General features: G+C 44.2%; 2 protein-coding genes across 2 annotated transcripts in view; one reads left to right on the top strand and one right to left on the bottom strand.

Moving 5' to 3' along the window:
• The first annotated feature begins 447 nt into the window (after window positions 1-447).
• LOC148120971 (uncharacterized) lies at window positions 448-1,372 on the top strand. The gene has a single exon (XM_087910669.1). The coding sequence runs from the start codon at window positions 488-490 to the stop codon at window positions 1,178-1,180; it is 693 nt and encodes a 230-aa protein (XP_087766795.1). The 5' UTR covers window positions 448-487; the 3' UTR covers window positions 1,181-1,372.
• Window positions 1,373-1,719: 347 nt separating this feature from the next.
• Sar1b (secretion associated Ras related GTPase 1B) overlaps window positions 1,720-20,556 on the bottom strand; it is a 31,988-nt gene continuing 13,151 nt past the window's right edge. Inside the window, exons 2-7 of the mRNA XM_048437617.3 lie at window positions 19,270-19,344; window positions 14,376-14,495; window positions 11,490-11,555; window positions 6,844-6,947; window positions 5,770-5,901; window positions 1,720-2,321 (exon numbers count right to left, since the gene is read on the bottom strand). Coding sequence (XP_048293574.1) covers window positions 2,205-2,321; window positions 5,770-5,901; window positions 6,844-6,947; window positions 11,490-11,555; window positions 14,376-14,495; window positions 19,270-19,327 — 597 coding nt within the window. The 5' untranslated portion in view covers window positions 19,328-19,344 and the 3' untranslated portion in view covers window positions 1,720-2,204. The remainder of the gene's footprint in view (window positions 2,322-5,769; window positions 5,902-6,843; window positions 6,948-11,489; window positions 11,556-14,375; window positions 14,496-19,269; window positions 19,345-20,556) is intronic.

A 20,556-nucleotide genomic window follows, 5' to 3' on the forward strand; every position in this document is an offset into this window, starting at 1 on the left:
TGGGGAAGCCACCAAGCATGTGACAGCTCATTGCTTAAAATGTTTTTCATATTTGGGAATTCTGAAAATTATAAAAATGGATAACGGATCCAGATATATTAGTAAAACATTTCAGCAATTTTGTTCCCAGTAGAAAATTGAGCATAAAACAGGCATTCTTTATAATCCTCAAGGACAAGGTATTGTTAAATGAGGCCATGGATGTCTCAAGATGCAGCTTAAAAAAATAAAAAAGAGGGAGTTGTACCCTCAGTCACCACATAAGGCACAGCGTGGATAAACAGTCAAACACACGGTCACAGATTCATTTTTGGAAAAACAGATAGGCGTTCCTTGGCTGGATCCAGAATAATTAAAACTCACAGAGGTCTGGGAAGTTGGTGCAGCAGGTCTATCAAGCTGGAGAAGTTTCTGACACAGAGAGCTCTTTAGGGAATGAAAACGCTATAGACAACTAACCATAGCTGATCCGTGAGCACCGCGGAACATGGGAGAGCCCGCAGCAGCAGAGCCCGCAGCAGCAGAGCCCGCAGCAGCAGAGCCCGCAGCAGCAGAGCCCCCAGTAGCAGAGCCCGCAGCAGCAGAGCCCGCAGCAGCAGAGCCCGCAGCAGCAGAGCCCGCAGCAGCAGAGCCCCCAGTAGCAGAGCCCGCAGCAGCAGAGCCCGCAGCAGCAGAGCCCGCAGCAGCAGAGCCCCCAGTAGCAGAGCCCGCAGCAGCAGAGCCCGCAGCAGCAGAGCCCCCAGTAGCAGAGCCCCCAGTAGCAGAGCCCGCAGCAGCAGAGCCCGCAGCAGCAGAGCCCGCAGCAGCAGAGCTCACAGCAGCAGCAGAGCCCGTAGCAGCAGAACCCGCAGCAGCAGAGCCCGCAGCAGCAGAGCCCGCAGCAGCAGAGCCCGCAGCAGCAGAGCCCGCAGCAGCAGAGCCCGCAGCAGCAGAGCCCGCAGCAGCAGAGCCCGCAGCAGCAGAGCTCACAGCAGAGCCCGCAGCAGCAGAGCCCGCAGCAGCAGAGCCCGCAGCAGCAGAGCCCGCAGCAGCAGAGCCCGCAGCAGCAGAGCTCACAGCAGAGCCCGCAGCAGCAGAGCCCGCAGCAGCAGAGCCCGCAGCAGCAGAGCCCGCAGCAGCAGAGCTCACAGCAGAGCCCGTCAGAACCCAGGCCTTGTGCTATTCAAGCTCAGCAAGTTGAGCACCAACGAGACAAAGATGGACCCGAACAAGCTTTCATTTTCCTCCTCTCAGGAAATCAGCATGGCCCAATGCAGAAGAGCCCCAGGACAGGAGCAGAATCCCACCTGACGCTGCTGCTTCCCCCAGGCATGCAGGTCTAAGCTAGGCTGCTCCCTTTTGAAAGCCCTGGGAGTGACTCTCAATGCGGACAGCCAGGTCACTTGTCACTAGTTTTGACAAAGAATCACTAAATTCAGAGTTGCTTAACTCAGCATCAGAAACCAGCGTGGGATTGCAGAGCGTGCAGGACAGGACAGGCCAAAGACTGAAGTCGTGGTAGTATCAGCAGGTCGAACGACTGGTAAGGAAAATGGAGGACTCAGGACCTTGGAGTCAGGCACACTGGACTCCAAGTGCTACGAGGTCACATTCTGATATTCTGAAGGAACCTCCTTGCCCATCAACCATCCTCTCCTGTGTATAACACCAAACTCACATTTTCAGAGCACACTAGCCACACAAGGCATCCAAATGAAACAGTTGCCCAACAAAGAGCCAAACGCTGGAGTTTGTTTTATTGCATGACGTTTGCATAAGAAAAAGTAGTCTTGAAAACGGTAAGGCATCATGCAATCGCTGATAAGCAGATTTTAACTGTACACAAGGTAGGTGGACAATCTAAAATGGAAAAACTATTTCCAAAAAGTACATAAAAGTTTCACATGATGAGCTTTTAAATATGGTTTATATTGTAGTTTCACATTGTTAAAAAGTGCTTCAAATGTACCGCTGGGAAGCTAATCTTTATAAACGGTGACGGGGTTGATGTGGGGCTGTAAACTGTAAAAACTATCTGTATGGAATTAGAAAGCTAACATTGTGATATTCAAACTTGAATCAGTTTTCATTTCCCACTCAGGTAGATATATTAATAATCTAAAAAACACCTATTCTGAAACCAACCAAAGTCTATTGAAATTCAAGTTATGCATGTCGGGGGATGGGTCTTGGAGGCCTGGATGTGAGTGGCAGGACCCCGGCTGCTAATCGATGTACTGGGCCATCCAGCGAAAGCCTTCTCCATAGCCTTGCCTTTTCAGCACACTGCACATGAACACTTCCAGAGGCCTGGCGTTCAGCTCCTTCAGCGACACACTGCCCTGGAAGAGAGGAGAGCTGTCAGACCGGGGTTCCACAGAATCAAAGTTCTACTCTCAGCTCTCCTTCAGAACAAGACATGGTTGCTTAGAATCCAAGTCCCCTGACACGTGAAGCTTTTCTTACTCTACTGTGATGATGTGGCCAATGAGTGGGAAAGATGTGAGCTTGGGACATGCAAAGGAATAAAACAATCACCCGGGTGCTGACGCACGCCTGTGTTTCTAGTACCCGGGAGCCCTGGGCTAGAGGATCTCAAGCTCTAGGACAGCCTAGGCTGGAAAGTAAGATCCTGTCTCAAAAAGAAAAAAAGAAAAAAACCCAAATTCTCTTTCCTGATATTTAGGACAACATTCTGCAAGGTGGTGGCATTCAAGAGGATCAGAGTTCAAGGCCAGCACTGGCTACAGCGAGATCACCGCCTAAGACTGGAGTGGAGCAGATGTATTACAAAGGATGCCCACAGCAGTAGCGCCGAGTCCCTTCCTTCCTCTGCTGCAGTATTTCTTTGTCCTGAAAGAGCCTGTGTGAACTAAGGAGGTTCTGTTTATAAACTAGGAAGTTCATTCCATGGTTTAGCAGGGAATATTTCTTTTCTTTCTTTTTTCTTTTTGGTTTTCTTGAGACAGTCTTACTATGTAGCACCCAGGGTAGCCTTAAACTTATGATCTTCTTGCCTCAGTTTCCCAAGTATTGAGATTTCAGACCATGTCCTGGTTTCTAGAACTTTTCAGTATTTACATTCCCCCTCCCATGCCTCAACAAATCCACTATAAATAAAAATAGGAGCTTCAGGGGCTGGAGAGATGGCTGAGCGGTTAAGAGCACTGACTGTTCTTCCACAGGACCTGGATTCAATTCCCAGCACCCACATAGCAGCTCACAACTGTCTACAACACCAGTTCCAGGGGACCTGACACCCTCATACAGACATACATGCAGGCAAAACACCAATGCACATAAAATAAAAATAAATACATTAAAAAAAATAGGAGCTCTAGTTAGGCAGTGGTGGTGCACACCTTTAATTCCAGCACTCAGAAGGCAGAGGCAGGAGGATCTCTCTGAGTTTGAGGATAGCCTTCTCTACAAACAGCCAGGGTTACACAGAGAAACCCTATCTTAAAAAAAAAAAAACAAAAAAGGAAAAAAAAAGAGCTCTGGTGTGATTGGTTAATGTGGTTGTTTATACTAACAAAAGCATAGTGTGTCCTGTCTGGGGCTAGAGAGACAGCCCAGTGCTAAAGAGCAATTGCTACTGCTCTTCTAGAGGACTTGGGTTCAATTCTCAGCACCCACATTGCAGCTCACAAAAGGCTGTAACTCCAGTTCCAGGGAATGCCCTCCTGTGGCCTCCTTATGCACCAGGCACATATGTAGTATACAGACAGGCATGTAGGCAGAACAGCCATGAACATAAAGTTAATTTTAAAAAAGAAGAAGGGGTATTGGAGAGATGCACAATGATTAAGAGCATGTGTTCTTGCAGAGGAGCTGGGCTCAATTCCCAGCACCCACAGGTGGCTCACAACTGCCTGTAACACCAGGCAATAGTATATTTTAAAGTTATATTTTTTTCTATTATTTATCTATTTTAAAGGCAGTGGTGGTATATGCCTTTAATCCCAGCATTCAGGAGGCAGAGGCAGGTGGATCTGAGTTTGAGGACAGGCTAGTCTACAAATTGAGTTCCAGGACAGCTAGGACTATTACATAGAGAAACTTTGTCTTGAACAGCCAAAACAAACAAACAAAAGTTTATTATAAAGTGTAAGTTCAGGGCTGGAGAGATGGCTCAGAGGTTAAGAGCACCGGCTGTTTTTCCAGAGGACCTGAGTTCAATTCTCATTACAACCATCTGTAATGAGATCTGATGCCCTCTTCTGACCTGTAGGGATATATGCAGACAGAATATCGTATATACATAACAAATAAATAAATCTTTTAAAAAAAAGTGTAGGTTCAGAACATAAAATATAGGCTAAAAATCTGGCTTAATAGTAGATTATATGTAGGGTTCTAGGTTAATTCCTGCTAACACACACACACACTAAAAGTACTTAAAGAAAAGAATAAACAACAACAAATAAATCAACTCAAGTAGTAGTTACAACTGTTAATCTCAGCATACAGGAAGCAGAGGCAGCAGCCTGGTCTAGAAAAGTGAGTTCCTGGCCAGTTAGGGCTTCAAAACTCAAAATAGAAACTTAAAATGGGATCTAGGAGTTCATGTATATATGTATGTATGTAACACATGTATGTATATATGTGTGTATATGTATGGTGTGTGTACATATAGATTTATGTGTATATATAGTGGCTCACAGCCATCTGTCATGAGATATGGTGTCCTCTTGAGGAAGAGACCTGATCAGTCGTCCTCATCAACTTAGACCATGAAATCCAATATGAACAAGTTCAACAGAACAGCCATATATAGGCTGCCCATGCATGCCTCAGCATTGTCAGGGCATACATTTCAAAATTTCAAATTAATATAAAGTATGTCCCTATGGTAAATGTGTTTATGCATATATATTGCATATTTATGTGTGTATGTGTGTATATTGTATATTTATATAGGTATATATATGAAGCATGCCCCATGGCCTGGCAGTGGCTATTTGTTTTGGTTTTGGGTGGTGCTGGTGACAGAACCCAGACCTGAGCTATATTTTTAGCCCTTGGAGCTAATGCCAAAAGTTTGTGATAATTAAAACTTTGAAATCTTGACTTAGTTTTCCATAAGCACAGCACATATGAATGATGACCTTGAAATGGTTATCATGAGAAAAGCTCTCTTGCACTAGCAGACAGGAATGGGGATATTAAAAGGACTCTCAAATGTATAATTTTCTCCTCCTCCTCCTCCTCCTCCTCCTCTTCTCTTTGAGACAGGATTTCTCTGTATAACATCCTGGCTGTCCTAGTCCTGGTCTCTCTGTAGATCCGCCTGCCTCTGCCTCCCGAGTACTGGGATTAAAGGCGTGCGCCACCACTGCCTGATGCGAATTAGGCTTTCTTGAAGGGAAAGAATGAGCTTGTGCAGCTGTACACAGTCACTGAAGATGTTCCTACTGCAGAACTAAATATTCATACTGGTCACAAGTGGGCACACCGGGGCACGCCTCTGATCTCAGTCCCTGGGAGGTAAGGGCAGGAGAACCAAGCTCTGTTAGCATTAAACTCTCACGCTAGCTAGGACTACATCACAAGCTCAGTTTAAAACCGAAAAAAAAAAAAAAAAAAACTAAACAAATCACTTTTTAAAGTTTTTTTTTTTTACTTTCTTAGCTAGGTGTGGTGGCAAAGGCAAGATCTCTGTGAATTTGAGGTTGGTTCAGTCTACATAGTGAGTTCAAGGACAGCTAGGGCTACACGGAAAGACCCTATCTCAAAAACAAACAAACAAACATATAAGAAAATAAAATAAAAATAAGAGGATTTTACCTTTCCTGTTGTCTGCCCAAATAAGCCGAACATCTCCCGTAACCTATCTTCGCTGATGGCTTCAGGTCTGTCAATCTTATTTCCAAGAATTAGTATAGGCACATTGGCAATGGTTTCATCTGTCATTAGTGACTGGAAGAAAGCAAATAACAAGATGTAAAGCTATCTGAAAAGCTTATTTTGAGAAGATACCAAATAGCCAAGGGCTCCTTCTTCACTGTATCATGACACCCTGATCTGTTTAATCACTTTCCTCACGTGAGCATTAAGAAACTGGAGGCTGGATCCTACCACCTCCCTACAGCTCTCTGAGAGGCTCATTTTGCAAGTCACTAAGGGAATGTGGACACCCTGGAGGTGGGGCAACCTGGTTTCATTTCTGGTTCTGCGACTAGGTTCTGATCTTGGGCAATTAGCCCCACGGAAGCTTGAGAAGGATCAGCAGTGACTACTTAGGGTTGATTTGAGTGCTGAGTGAAGCAATTTAGTGCTTGTAGAGGACCAAACACAAGGAAGAGTCAGCCACTACCTGACCCTGTGGCAGAACTTTTCTAAATAAAGAAATGATCGGGGTTAACCTTCAGTCAGATCATGGACCTCCTTACTCTGAGGTCTCAGATTTAGGTCTGCCTTGCTGGAAACTGCTGAGCCTCTTTACAAAGTATCTGACCTAGAGAGGGTGCAGAGGGTGTGAACATGCACCTGCTTCCTTCTGGAAGTGGTCACAAAGATGGCTGGATAATTGCCAAAGGCATGGGACCCTGAGGTGACACTGAGTCAGCTGGCATCAGGAGTGAGCAGCATGCACACACATGCAGGGCACACTCTGGAGAGGATGAGTGCCTCAGTCTGCAGAAGGGCGTGTGGCAGCACTTCCTCACTGGTTAGGGCTACTGCACTTTACTCCTCTCCATCCTAGAGGCATTGCCAGTGAAAACCATCACTGAGCCCAACGGACTGCTGGGAGTTTGCTCAGACGCTGCAGGAAAGCTGCTCCAACAGCTCAATCTCCACCTATTCCTTCAGGCTGCCCAAAGGGAGTTCACTGTGTTTAGTTTTAATTATTCAACTTACATCGAGTTCTTCTTTTGATTCTAACAGCCTTTCATGGTCTGCACAATCCACAAGAAATACAATGCCATTGATAGCAGGAAGGTAGTTTTTCCATACTCTTCGGGCTAACAAAAACAATCAGGAGTTAGGATTTATGTGTTGGTCAAGCCTATCAGGTGGTTCATGGGAATCCAATAAGGTTTCAAAAGTACTGAGGCAGCCCTCTGGCTGCTGCTGGACAGCCAACTGCCTGTATTGTCAAAGATTTTGGTATAAGCTTTTTCCCAGAATACCAAAACAAATTCCAGACTTTCCTTGATTGTGGACAATTCAATTCCTTAACTCTCCTCCCATAAAAAAACTGAATTAGGAACAGGTGAAATGGCTGAGTGCTTAAGAGTGCTTCCTATTCTCCCAGAGAACCTCAGTTTGGTTCCTGAAACCCATATCAGGTGGCTCACAACCACCAGCAACTCTAGTTACAGGGAATCCAGCACCCTCTTCTGCTTCCATAGGCCCCTGCACACACATGGTATATGCTGACAGACATAGTAACTCTCACTAGAGAACCACTATGACTATCATCAACCAAATTTAAAAAGTAAAAACCATATATAGAATGTGTGTGTGCAGTATTAACTTTTTGACATTCTACTTTCTCAGGTTTTCGCTAGTGATAAATATGAAGCCAATGACAGAACGATGTTAGCGCCAGGTACAGGCTTGGCTGAGTTACAAACTGTTGTATTCAAAACAGAAAAAAAATTAATGATGAAAATATACCAAAATAGCAAAATCATCTAGGGATTGAATGTTCAACACATAACCTTGTAAGGACATTTCATATGCAACTATAAGAACATTTTCATGGGTGCTAGAGAGATTGCTCAGTGGTTAAGAGGGATGCTCTTCTGGAGGACCAGGGTTCAGTTCCCGGCACCCACAAGGTGGCTCACAACCATCTGTAATGCTAGTTCCAGGGAATCTGATGCCCTCTTTTGACCCCTAAGGGTGCACAAACATGCATGCAAAACACTCAAAATAAGTAAATCTAAACAAAAGGTTTTTCAATATTTGAAAAATATTTCTCCACTGTCTTCATGTTTACCTTGTTTCTGATAAATGTGTTATTTATCTTTTTACATTTGTTATTTATTTTCTATGTGTGAGAATATGTGTGTGGGAGCAGTCATGCCACAGTAAATGCATGAAGATCAGAAAGCAATTTTTTTTTTAACTTTTTTATTTTTTGGGACAGGGTTTCTCTGTGTAGCTTTGGAGCCTGTCCTGAAACTCACTCTGTAGACCAGGCTGGCCTAGAACTCACAGAGATCCTCCTGATTCTACCTCCTGAGTGCTAGGATTAAAGGTGCATAGCACTACCACATGGTCAGAACAATTTTTGGGAGTCTATTCTTTCCTTATACTGTGAGGATCCCAAGGAACTGAACTCTGGTCATCGACTCGGCACAAGCACCCCTATCTGCTGAGCCAGCTCTGGCCTGATGTGCGTCCTTATCTCCATTCTGGGTGGAGTACATGTCTTTTTTCCTCTCAGTGCGTGGCTCAGAACACTTTCATTCTCGTGGGGTTTAGTGCTGTTTGCATCACACGGTGCTTGCAGTTCACTGAGCTCTTTGCACCTGAGAGGTGACAGTTTTCTTAGATTTATTTTATTTTATGTGCATGAATGTTTGCCTGCATGTATGTCTGTGTACCACATATGTGCCAGGTAGTCAAGGAGAACAGAAGGAAGTGGATTCCCTGGCTCTGGAGATGGGGTGGCTGTGAGTCACCATGTGGCTGCTAGGAATCAAATCTGCAAGAGCTTAGCCAGTGAGCTCTCTCTCCAGCCCCAAGTTTCAGTTTTCAGACTGGGAAAACTGGGGTCCACTATTTCACTTACTGTTTTCTATTCCCTTCTTGAAGAATTTTTGGTATATGTACATTATAACCAGTTTTTAACTTCATTAAATTTTATGTGTAGTGTTTTCCCCGGATGTGTATCTGACCACCACATGCATGCATTGCCCACAGAGGCCAGAAGAGGTCATCAGATCCCCTGAGACTGGAGTTACAGACAGTTGTTAGGCATCTTGAAGGTGCTGGGAACTGAACCCAGGTCCTTGGGAGGAGCAGTCAGTGCTCTTAACTTCTGAGTCATCTCTCCAGCCCATACCTCAGCTTCTTAAGCTGTGGGTCAAGAAAAAATGGACAACAATAAAAGGATTCTGAATGCCCAACAACCAGAAATGAACTAAAAAATCAGGGAGTCTTGATTCTGAGGTGTTTCTGGCAGTGCTGGCCCATGTGCATGGTCACAATTGTCTTCACTGCTGCCTTTGTTCTTACCACATGCACATGCACTGGGCATGCATGTATCACATCACACAGCTCCAGCCAATACTGCCTCAAACACCTCGGGTCAGAGTTCAGACTTCTGTATGTTAGGAATTGCAGTGTTTTAGCTGTACAGAAAGTTTTCTGTTATATAAAAATAATGGTTTAATTACAGAAAATAAAGACTTTCAATATTTTCCTACCATCATTTTCCACTAAGTATCAAATTAATATAACTTTGAATTGTATTGCTTTTGAATGATTCATTATAAAAACTGCTGGTTAAGTTGCTGACCTTAGTTCCATAAAAGGAGAGGGAAAACCATTAAATAAATCTAGACTGAAAGTAGGCTAGAATTTCCAAAAGTTTCTAATATGGCCCTGCACATACTTTTGCCATTTTGCCTTTATGCAAAGCAGCATTCAAGGCACTGCTGACTATATAATCAAAACATCAGGGCTGGAAAGATGGCTCAGTGGTTAAGAGCATTTATTGCTCTTGCAGAGGCCTTGAGGTTCATTTCCAGCATCTACACAGTGATTCCTAACCATCTATAACTCCAGTTCCAGGGGAATCTGACCTAGACAGACACCAGGCACACATGTGGTGCACAGGAAAGGCACGAGATCCCCTGGATTGGAGTTAAGGACAACTGTCCGCAGCCATGTGGGCGCTGGGAACCAAACCCTGAGAGAGCAGCTTTTAGAGCACCCCATGGGAAACCCTCTTTTCTAACTTGAGCTTTATAGTCCATCTAGTCAAACTCCATTAGATTCTAAGTTTTATTTTATTTTTTATTATTATTATTTATGATGTATCTGTGAGTACAAGTGTGTGTGTGTGTGTGTGTGTAAGAGCAGGCTTGTGGAATTTACAGAATAATCTTTGGAGTCTGTTCTCTCCTCTCCCCTGGGTTCTGGAAACTGAACACAGGTTTTCAAGTTTGCGAGGGAAGCACTCTTGCCCACTGAGTCATCTCCCCAGTTCTAGATTCCAATTCTCTAATCTTCATACTCCAGAGATGAACCAGTATATGTCTCAAATGTGCTTTTACTAGCCACAGTCACTGAAAATCTTTTTCAACTATATGCTGCATCATTTAAAAACATATTTTACTATTATTATCTTTATGGTGCTGGAAATGAAGGGCATATGAGGTGGTAAGCTCTACCACAGAACATCAGCACTAGGGGATGGCATCCCATCCTACCACCAGGCTTCCAGAAGCCCACTAGCTCTAACCATTCCTTAGCAGCAGGCTTCAGGAGGTTTCTAGGTCTGTTCATTAGGTGTGCTGTACCATGTACCTCACATGCTAAGAGCTATTGGGACATAAAAAATGGACAGGATGTTGTCACAGAGATCCAGCTTAGGGTTCAGATCCTGCAGAGATGTACACAGAAGCACTAGGTCTCACGTATGTACAGCTGGAGCACTCCCAGCTAGGGTGCCTTCTCCAGGGGGGCAGCCACATCTCACAGATGGGGATTTGTGAGCAAAAGCAGAGGGGGAGAACTGGAGGTCAGCTCTAGTGGGAGAAAGAGAAATGGGAAGAGAGAAAGGACCATGGAGAATGTTAGGACAATCACAAGTCTGTGTGTTATAAGAAATGGGTGGTCACTGGGAGCTGGGGTGGGGGGCTGTATCATGGGTTCATAGGAGCTGGGGGGGGCTGTATCATGGGTTCATAGGAGCTGAGGGGGGCTGTATCATGGGTTCATAGGAGCTGGGGGGGCTGTATCATGGGTTCATAGGAGCTGGGGGGCTATATCATGGGTTCATAGGAGCTGGGGGGCTGTATCATGGGTTCATAGGAGCTGGGGGGGCTGTATCATGGGTTCATAGGAGCTGGGGGGGCTGTATCATGGGTTCATAGGAGCTGGGGGGGGCTGTATCATGGGTTCATAGGAGCTGGGGGGGCTGTATCATGGGTTCATAGGAGCTGGGGGGGCTGTATCATGGGTTCATAGGAGCTGGGGGGCTGTATCATGGGTTCATAGGAGCTGGGGGGGCTGTATCATGGGTTCATAGGAGCTGGGGGAGCTGTATCATGGGTTCATAATACGATTTTGACAACAGGTGAGAAGAGCCTGATGAAAGGGAATGGGAGCTGGATTTTTTTCCTCCCTCCCCACCACAAGCAGTTCCGACTTCAGTGAATCAGAGTATCATAAAAGCCCTCTTGGCTTCCAAGGCCTGCACATCTGCTGATGACCCTTGACCTGACTCTGCCTTACTTGAAGAGCATGCAGTTCCAAGCCCTGGACCATAGCAGCCACATATACTAGTTAAGAGAAAACAGAGACTAAGGGGAATAGAACCTTACCTTGGATGTGCCCACCCAGATCAAAAGTTGTAAAAGTCATGCCAGCAATAGTGAGTTCTTCCGAAGCTAAATAAAAACAAGATATTTTAACAACATAATCAGAAATCTGTCAGGCACAGGGACTCTGACTATAATCCCAGCACTTGGGAGGTAGAGACAGGAAGAACAAGTTTAAGATTATCCTTGGCTACAGAGCAAGTTCAAAGCTAGCCTAGACTATAAAGACATGTTTATAATCTTCCATTTATCTCCTCATTGAGTACATATTTTCCTTTAAATCCTTAGTCACTTTAAATTTAAAAGAAAGAAAGAAAAAAGGGCCAGCAAGATGGCTTAACAGGTAAAGGTGCTTGCCACCAAGCCTACTGGCCTAAATTTGATACCCAGAGCCCAAAGGGTGGAGGAGAGGACTGACACTGACCATCTGTCTGTTGACTGCACTTGCAATACGACATCTATCCTACTCCTGACTAAGTCAATGTAATAGAAGAAACAAAGAGCCTTTCAGACTTCATTCTTCAGACAGGTCTCATGCAACCCCAGTTGGCTTTGAACTTCTATAAAGCAGATAACTGGTATGATCCACCATGTTTAATTCATGCAGATTCTGCCCAGCTTTATACAGGCTAGGAAGATAGTCTACTAATTAAGCCACATCCCCAGCCCACCAGAGCTGCCTCTCCCTGGTAATCCTTCACCTTCGTCACTTCTGGGTCCATTTCTTCTGAGAGATTTTTCTCTTGGTTATGGGTCACATTTAACCTACTTTCTGCATGTTTGACTGATTTGATGTTATAAAATTGTAATATATACTAAACTTCACTGTATTCTTTTGAACTCCATTCTAGTGGAACTGTTTCTTTCTCCAGATGTGGGTTCTTGGGTTCTGCTCCACAAACACACAGACAGGTATTGTCCATGCTAACTTCTGGAGTAATTTCCTCCCATTCTTTTCTCCAGGGCTGTACCTGGCAGGTTCTACCCTCCCAGTTCTGGTCTCTGTCTCCTTAGCTGACTGGACTGCTTGGGTTTCCTCTTACACCTGAGACTGAAAACTACCTTCTGCATAAAAGTTGGAACATGAAGAGTTGGTTTTCATTCTCTTAGGAACTCGTCCTGCATCGGCTATTGCTCAGGGTCTGAAAACAGCCGCTCACATGCATTTCGGTCTAGTTACCTAGTGTGTAGTGGGAAGACTTCCAGACTCTTATTTTCCTCCATAGCCTAAAGAGAAGTTTCCCATAATCACAATGAAAATTTCCACGTAACTACATAGCGCCAGAGCATTTATTCTGTTAGGCATTTATTGTAACCTGGCTCAGGTAGAACACACCAGAGCACACATATCTCCAGCACTGTGAAGCTAGGGAAATTGAGGGATGGTGAGTTTGAAGTTAGCCTGGGCTACAAAGCAAGAGCCTGTCTCAAAAACTAAAGGGAGGGAATTATACAGTGTTTCAAGTAAATTAAATATTTAACTGGGTCTGTATTTAAAGTCACTACCACAAGAAAGGACAATGCTTGAACATGGCTGGCTACCCATTCATATGGTCATACCCCTGAACACACTCTACTCTAAAAAAAGAAATACCTATTTAATAACAAAGGTACAGAAAGGAGACTGTCAACACCTCAGAATGCCCCATCTCCCTTCCCTGTCGGCCCCCCACCTAGACCTCACCCCTAGAAGCAGCTCAAGCCTATCCCCATGGATTATTCTTGCTAATTCTAACATTTCATGTGATGGTGTAACGCAGCAGGGAACGTCATGTGACCAGCTTCTCTCATGGAATGTGTCAAGACTGAGGTCTATTTTATTTTTCTTTTTTGAGACGGAGTCTTATTTATCCTGGCTGGCCTGGAACTCCATGTAGACCAGGCTCCAGTGTTGACTTCCAGCCTCTGCCTCCCACATGCTGGAACCACAGGTGTGCACGCCCAGCATTTACTCCTTTTTCTTGGAGAATATTTTCTGCTGCTTTCCTTCTCTTTTCCATACACGTCTTTTGGCAAATACATATTCTCATTTTTCCAGATAAATACCTAGTAGTAGAATTGCCAGATTAGAGGACACAGGGCTGTTACTTTTAATGAAAAAAACACAAGTTGGAATGAATGTGAGATGCAAGAGAGTTGAGACAGCACCTGCTCTGTGCTCTGCAGGGTCATGTGTCTAGATCAGGTGTGGCACACAGTAGGTGCTCAAGAAACACTCCTGGGGCAAATGAAGGGAGCAGCAGCAGCAGTCAAAGAGAAGTAAAAGTACTCGGCTGGCTCTAATTTTGCACACGGACACTCCTTGTCTTAACAAATCAAGCTCTTTTAAAACGTTATTTACTTTTATTTTACGTAGATATGAGTGCAGGTGGGTGCATGCTACAGGCACATGTATAGGCCAGAAGGCGACTCTCTTTTCATTTCTATTTTCTGTGGTAAGGTCTCACTGTGGAGCCCCAGTTGACCTAGAATTTACTACGATGTCCAAGATCTTGCAGATCCACCTGCTCCTTCTTCCAAATGCTGGGGTTAGAGGTGTGTGCCATCACACATCCTCCAATTAACTTGTTTTTAAACTGTATCTGCCTGGTTTAGCATCTTTTCACTGAGACAGTTACAGATATAAATTAGCCCTCTGTTTCTGCTGCTGGCTTTGTAGGTTCTTACTCTGTAACGTAGGCTGGGCTCATGGCTGTACAGGGATGAAAACGTCTGAGCGTTACCTCTAGATCTTAATTTGTGCTCAGGGAACAAGGTCAATTACTATTTACCCAACTATTTCAGGAACAGGTTGAAAAATCTCATACTTTATCCACCAAAAACCCCAGATAAAAAACTTTTGGGCAGGGCCTATGACTCAGCATGACTCGTGTAGAGGAAAATACTTACTGGGATGTAGTGTCGGGACATGCTGGCCAAGCCTGTCATCTTTCAGCATGTGTAGCAACGTTGTTTTCCCCGCATTATCCAATCCAAGGAATACCAGTTTACCAGTTTTTTTATATAATCCTGCAGAATAAGAGTTATGATCAGTAAGAGTGACATCAAACATGGATCATGAAAATGACTTTATACTGGACATGACATGAAAGTTACTGTTACTGTTGTCCTCGGTTATTGTTAAGACACCTGAAGAGTAACTTGAGAAGTCCTTCTCCTAAGTGTCCCTCTCTAAAGTCTGTGCTTACACTGACATTAAAACCCTAATAAACCCAACTTTACCATATCTGCAATCCCAAGAGCTGAAAGATTAAGGCAGGAGAATCTGAACTTTAAGGCAATTCTTAGCTATATAGCAGTGTGAGGTCAGCCTGGGCAACATGAGACCCTGTTTCAAAAAACAAAACCCAGGCCAAGTGTGGTAGCACATGCCTGCCTTTAATCCCAGCACTCAGGAGGCAGAGGGAGATGTATTATGCCTGGCCTACAGTTCCAGGCTATGCAGACAGACTGCTTTAAAAAATAGACAGCCAGGTGGTGGTGACACACACCTTTAGTTCCAGCACTTGGGAGGCAGAGGCAGGCAGATTACTGTGAATTTGAAGTTAGTCTGGTCTATAGAGTAAGTTTCAGGACAGCCAATGCTACACAGAGAGACCCAGTCTCGAAAAAACCAAACAAACAAACAAACAAACTAAATAAACAATAATCAATTCTAACTCTGCCTCAACATAAGTAATTAAGCACAAACAAGCTTGGCTTCCTAAGCTCATCTTCAGGCTTTCTGTACTCGTTCTTGTTTGTGTGGCAGTGCTGCCCTAAGTCAGGCCAGGCAAGTGTTCCCACCACTGCGCTGTACCTCTGTCCTTTCTGTACTTGTTCCTGTTTGTGTGGCAGTGCTGCCCTAAGTCAGGCCAGGCAAGTGTTCCCACCACTGCGCTGTACCTCTATCCTCTTTTTACTTTTTAGTGTGAGATAGGATCTCATCAAATTGCCCAACTTGGCTCTGAATTCATTCTATTGCTAACTTTTAATTTGTGATCCTCTTGCCTCAGTCAGGAGTCAGTAGCTGAGTTGCTGAGACTGGTCAACTGGTCTACAAAGTGAGTGGATCACAAGATCCACTTGCCTCTGTCCCCTGAGTTCTGGAATTAAAGGTGTGAGCCACCATCCTGGGAGAGTTATTTTCAGAAATAAAGGGAAATTTTTTAAAAAAGCAGCAAAGAGGGAAGAAAGAGATCAGAGAGGCAATGATAGCTGACCACAGATTAGGACTGCAGACAGTATACTTCTTAGCTAAAGTGCCAATAAAAATAGGTGTTGTTTTGGAAAGAATTTATCAGAGAATGGATGGCCTAGAATGAGTTCTTTAGTGACCTAAGACGTCAGTATAATTAGGTATATAAACATGCCGTGGCACACATGCAGAGATCAGAAGATGACAGGAATTGGATCTTTCCTTCCACCCTATGGGTTCTGGGAATCAAACTCAGGTCTTGGCTGAGTCTTGGCTGCAATGAGTGCACCCACCCAGCCATCTCACCAGCCCCAAGAAGATATTTCTTGAGCTGCTGCTATGGTTCATGAAAAGCTTCCTGTTCTTTTCTACTAACGTTTGGTGAAGCCAAACGACTAGATACATCAAAAGGAAAGCTCGGAGCTGCCTGTAGTGATGGGTACTGAGCAGTATGAGGGTCTGGGTTCCATCCCCAGCACCAAAGCCTTCTTTTCTTCTGACACAGGGCCTCTCCATATTCTTTTAACGTAAATGTAGCACTAAAATGACAGCCCAATATAGATAGGCCAGTGCTATCATTCTTCCTGATTCTTTCTTCCCTTTCTCTGTCTTTAAGATCGGACTGTTGGCCTGAAACACGGTTAGCCTCCTGGCTCAGCTTCCCTGGGGCTGGGATTATAGGTGTGAGCCAGCATGCCTTTTTCAAACTTATTTATTTATTCATGCATTCACTCATTAGTTCGTTCATTTCTTTGTTTTGTTTTGTTTTTTGTTGTTTTTGTGGTGCTGGGGATTAAACCTTGGCTTCATGTATGTTAGGCAAGCAGCTAACTACTGGGCAATACTTATTTCTTGAATGATTAATTTATTTCCACCCATGAAAAATTCCTTTCACTTTTCATTGTCTGTCTCCATGCAGACATGACATCAGGCATTGCATGGTGCTTCTCTAGCGCAGTGCACAGCATTACCTTTAGTTGACACGGTGCTCAACCTCTCCATCTGTATACGTGTGAGCAACAAGCTTCTGTTGACCAGGACCAAACTTAGTTATTTAATTATTTGAGGTCCCAAATCACAGATAAATTGATGCACTCATCTGTCTGACTGTTGTCCTGGGGATGCAGCCTAGGCCTAGATTATGTAGGCAAGTGGTTCACCACTGAACTGCATCCACAGCCCTATTTTTTTTTTAAATATATTTATTTATTTATTTATTTATTTTGTATACAATATTCTGACCGTGTGTATGCCTGCAGGGCAGAAGAGGGCACCAGACCCCATTACAGATGGTTGTGAGCCACCATGTGGTTACTGGGAATTGAACTCAGGACCTTTGGAAGAGCAGGCAGTCAGTACTTTTAAGTGCTGAGCCACGTCCTCAGTCCCTCCTTTTCAATTTTAAAATGGCAATTTAAAATCTATACATTATCCAACCATGGCAAAATGTATCTGTAATGCTAACTTGCACTAGTGAGGTGGAGGCAGGGGGATCATGCTAATTCCAGGCTAGCTAGGCTACACAGCCATCCTTGTAATCTTTTTCCTTTACTTCTTTCTTTCTTTCTTTCTTTCTTTTTTTTTTTCTGGAGGGGGGCAGGGATTCTCTGTGTAACAGTCCTGGTTGTACTGGAACTCACTTTGTAGAGCAGGCTGGCCTTGAACTCACAGAGATCAGAGATCCACCCGTCTCTGCCTCCAGAGTGCTGGGATTAAAGGCAAGCAACACCATGGCCCTATTCACCCCTGTAATCTTATGTATTTAGGAGATGGAGGCAGGAAGAACATGAGTTCCAAGCCTGAGCAATTAACAGAGACCCTGTCTTAAAACAAAAGTAACATGCCAGCTCATGTAACTATCTATAACCCAGTCTCAGGAGCCCCTCTGGTGGTCTCAGACACTGCACTACAGGCATAAAATCAAACCTGAAAATGAGAGCTAGGCCTTACTTGGTGGTACAGACACCAAGATTCTCAAAAGGGACACCTACAACACAGAATGCTTGAACCTGACTCTTCAAAGACTGTGTGGGGCAGCAGCTGTAGCTCGGTCGTGGATGGTTTATTTAGCACATGTGAGAGCCTGGATCCAATCCCAAGCACATTACCCCCCCAAATAAAAAACAAACAACCCATAAAATGTGTCCTGAACTAAATTCTTGGTTTGCAGGCACTTCTTTTGTTTGTTTGTTTTTTTTTTTGAGATGTGGTTTATCTGTGTAGCCCTGGCTGTCTAGGAACTCACTTTGTAGACCAGGCTGGCCTTGAACTCAGAAATTGGCCTGCCTCTGCCTCCTGTGTGCTGGGATTAAAGGCATGTGCCACCACCACCTGCCTGGTAATAAACTTTAATTTTTTTTTCTTTCTGTATTCCATGGGCTCTGGGGGAATCATCGGATTTGGCAGCCAGCACCTTAGCCCACTGAGTTATATAAGTGTTTTGCCTGTATGTATGTCTGTGGACCGTGTGTACACCTGGTGCTCAAGGAGGAACTGGTTACAGATGGTTGTTAGCTACCAAGTGGGTGCTGGGAATTGACTTGAGCCCTCTGAAAGAGCAATAAGTGTTTTTTGTTTGTTTGTTTGTTTGTTCGAGACAAGGTCCACATGTAGCTCTTCTGGAACTCACAGAGATTCGCCTGCCTCTGCCTCTTGAATGCTTGAATTAAAGGAGTGTGCCATCATGCCCAGCCTCTTTTTATTTTGTGGGTGCCGGGGTGGAGCTCAGGTCCTCATGCTTGAACAAGTACTTTACTGACTGAGCCATCTCCCCAGCCCCAGATATAGATGTTTATAATAAGCCTAATACTTGACAGGGCTAGGGATGGAGCTCAGTTGATACAGCAATAGCCTAATGTGCAAGAGGCCTCGGGTCAGAGTCTCTGTGCCAAAAGAAACCAAAAGCAAAAGTAACACACTGGATTGTACACTAGATTCAATGAGATAAAATGTTAAAAAATGCAGATAAACTAGTCAAGAAGCAATGCATATTTCTGTTAGGAATATTACTGGAAACAATTATAAGAGATAGAAGCCAGGCATGGTGACACACACCTTTAATCTCGGCACTAGGAGCTGGGGGCAGAGGCTGGCAAATCTCTGTGAGTTCCAGGCCAGTCAATGCTACATTGGTAAGACCCTGTCTCTAGATAAATAAATCATAAGAGTAGATTCATTAGAGCCAAGGCTGGGGATACAGCTCAGTGCTAGAGCACCTGCCCAACATGCATGAGGTCCTAAGTTCCAGCTCCAGCACGTTAAAAAAAATGGCCATTTTATAGATAAGTAAACTTGGGGTAAAATAAAAAAGGAAATTATTCAAGATTATATAATTTTTTAGAAATCTGAGCTCATTCTGAAGAGCAGGCTTGGCTGGAACCTGTTGAAACCCTCCAATCTCAGACTCCTAAGTGCTGAGACACAGGTGTGCTCTCCCACACCTGACCTAAGATTACGTGATTCCATGGGAGTGAGTCACTGGATGTATTTCATAATTCCAAAGCTCGCTGTCTTAACCACAGGCTTACACAAAGGAGCTCTCTACAAACAAGTACATTACATAAACAGGGTCAACGGGACGGCTACAAAGAGCAAAGCCGAGGTTACCTAGAAACTGCAGCACACTGCTGAAACCACTGTAAATCCAGTCAAATATGAAGGACATGTCCAGATCTTACAGGTCTGAAAAACAAGGTGTAGATTTAGCAGTAAGCATTGCCAACATACATAAAATACTAACAGATGTTAAACAAGCCTGAATAACCCTCCAACATTACACAAGTGTTAGGAACTATAATAGAGCTGGGGAAGAGGGCTCAGTACAGAAAGGCACTGCTGCCAGGCCTGATACCCTCAGCCCAGTCCCTGGGACCCTCATGGTAGGAAGAGAACCAACCCACAAGTTGCCCTCTGACCTCTACACATACATTGTGATGCACATGAACTTGTGCATGTGTGCACACATAAACACCAACAGACTGTTATTCAGGATGACAGAACCTAATCTGTGCTGATGCATAAATCTCAAAATGCCACTAAACTATCAGGCAGAGACCATTCTCTGTCCATGGAAGGAACAAAATTAATTACAACAAACAAGACTAGAAGAAATTAAGAGCCATGTATAGTGGCCAATAACTGTAATCCTAGCACTTAGGACAGAGGCAGGAGGATCACTGCAAGTTTGAGGCTAGGTTGGTCTATATACAGCAGTGCTAGGCCATTCGCAGCTACCTGGCCTCTTTTAAAGAGGAAATAAATTAGATAGCAGTATAAAATGGTATAAAACCTTTTCAAAACTAAGTTAGAGCCAACCATGGTGGCATAGACTTGTAATCCTAGCCACTGGGAAGCTGAGGCAGGAGGATTGTGAATTCAAGACCAGCTGAGACTACAGAGTGAGCTGGAAGACTCCATCTCAAAATAAGAAAAACTGGGGGACCAGAGAGATGGCTTAGAGGTTAAGAGCACCTCCTGCTCTTCCAGAGACCCTGAGTTCAATTCCCAGCACTCATGTCTGATAGCCAACAACTGCCTATGAATCTAGCCAACTCCAGGGCTTCCAAAGCTCTCTTCTGCCTCTGAGGGCACTGGCACACTTGTTACACACACACACTAAAATGCTTTAAAAATTTAAAAGATAAATTTTAGAAACCATCTGTGTTCCTCACATGCAGATGTGAGCTATTTATCAAATCTCTGTTGTGAGAGTTGGGGGCTTGGGAGAAAAAAACAGAGAGAAAGAAGACGACAGGTTTGCACGCCTGACTGAGGAGGTCAGAAGCAGGAGGGTCAAGCTTAGGGCATCCTTGGCTGCATAGCTACTTCAAGGTCAGCTTGGGCTACCATAGACTGTTTCAACAACAAATACTAATAATTAGTAAGGCCAAATGT

Source organism: Myodes glareolus, chromosome 9 (genome assembly GCF_982192425.1).
Source record: "Myodes glareolus chromosome 9, mMyoGla1.1, whole genome shotgun sequence".
Taxonomy (NCBI): domain Eukaryota; kingdom Metazoa; phylum Chordata; class Mammalia; order Rodentia; family Cricetidae; genus Myodes; species Myodes glareolus.

Coding starts and splice junctions, on each gene's coding strand:
- LOC148120971 (XM_087910669.1), top strand. CDS start 488: ATGGGAGAGCCCGCAGCAGCAGAGCCCGCAGCAGCAGAGCCCGCAGCA.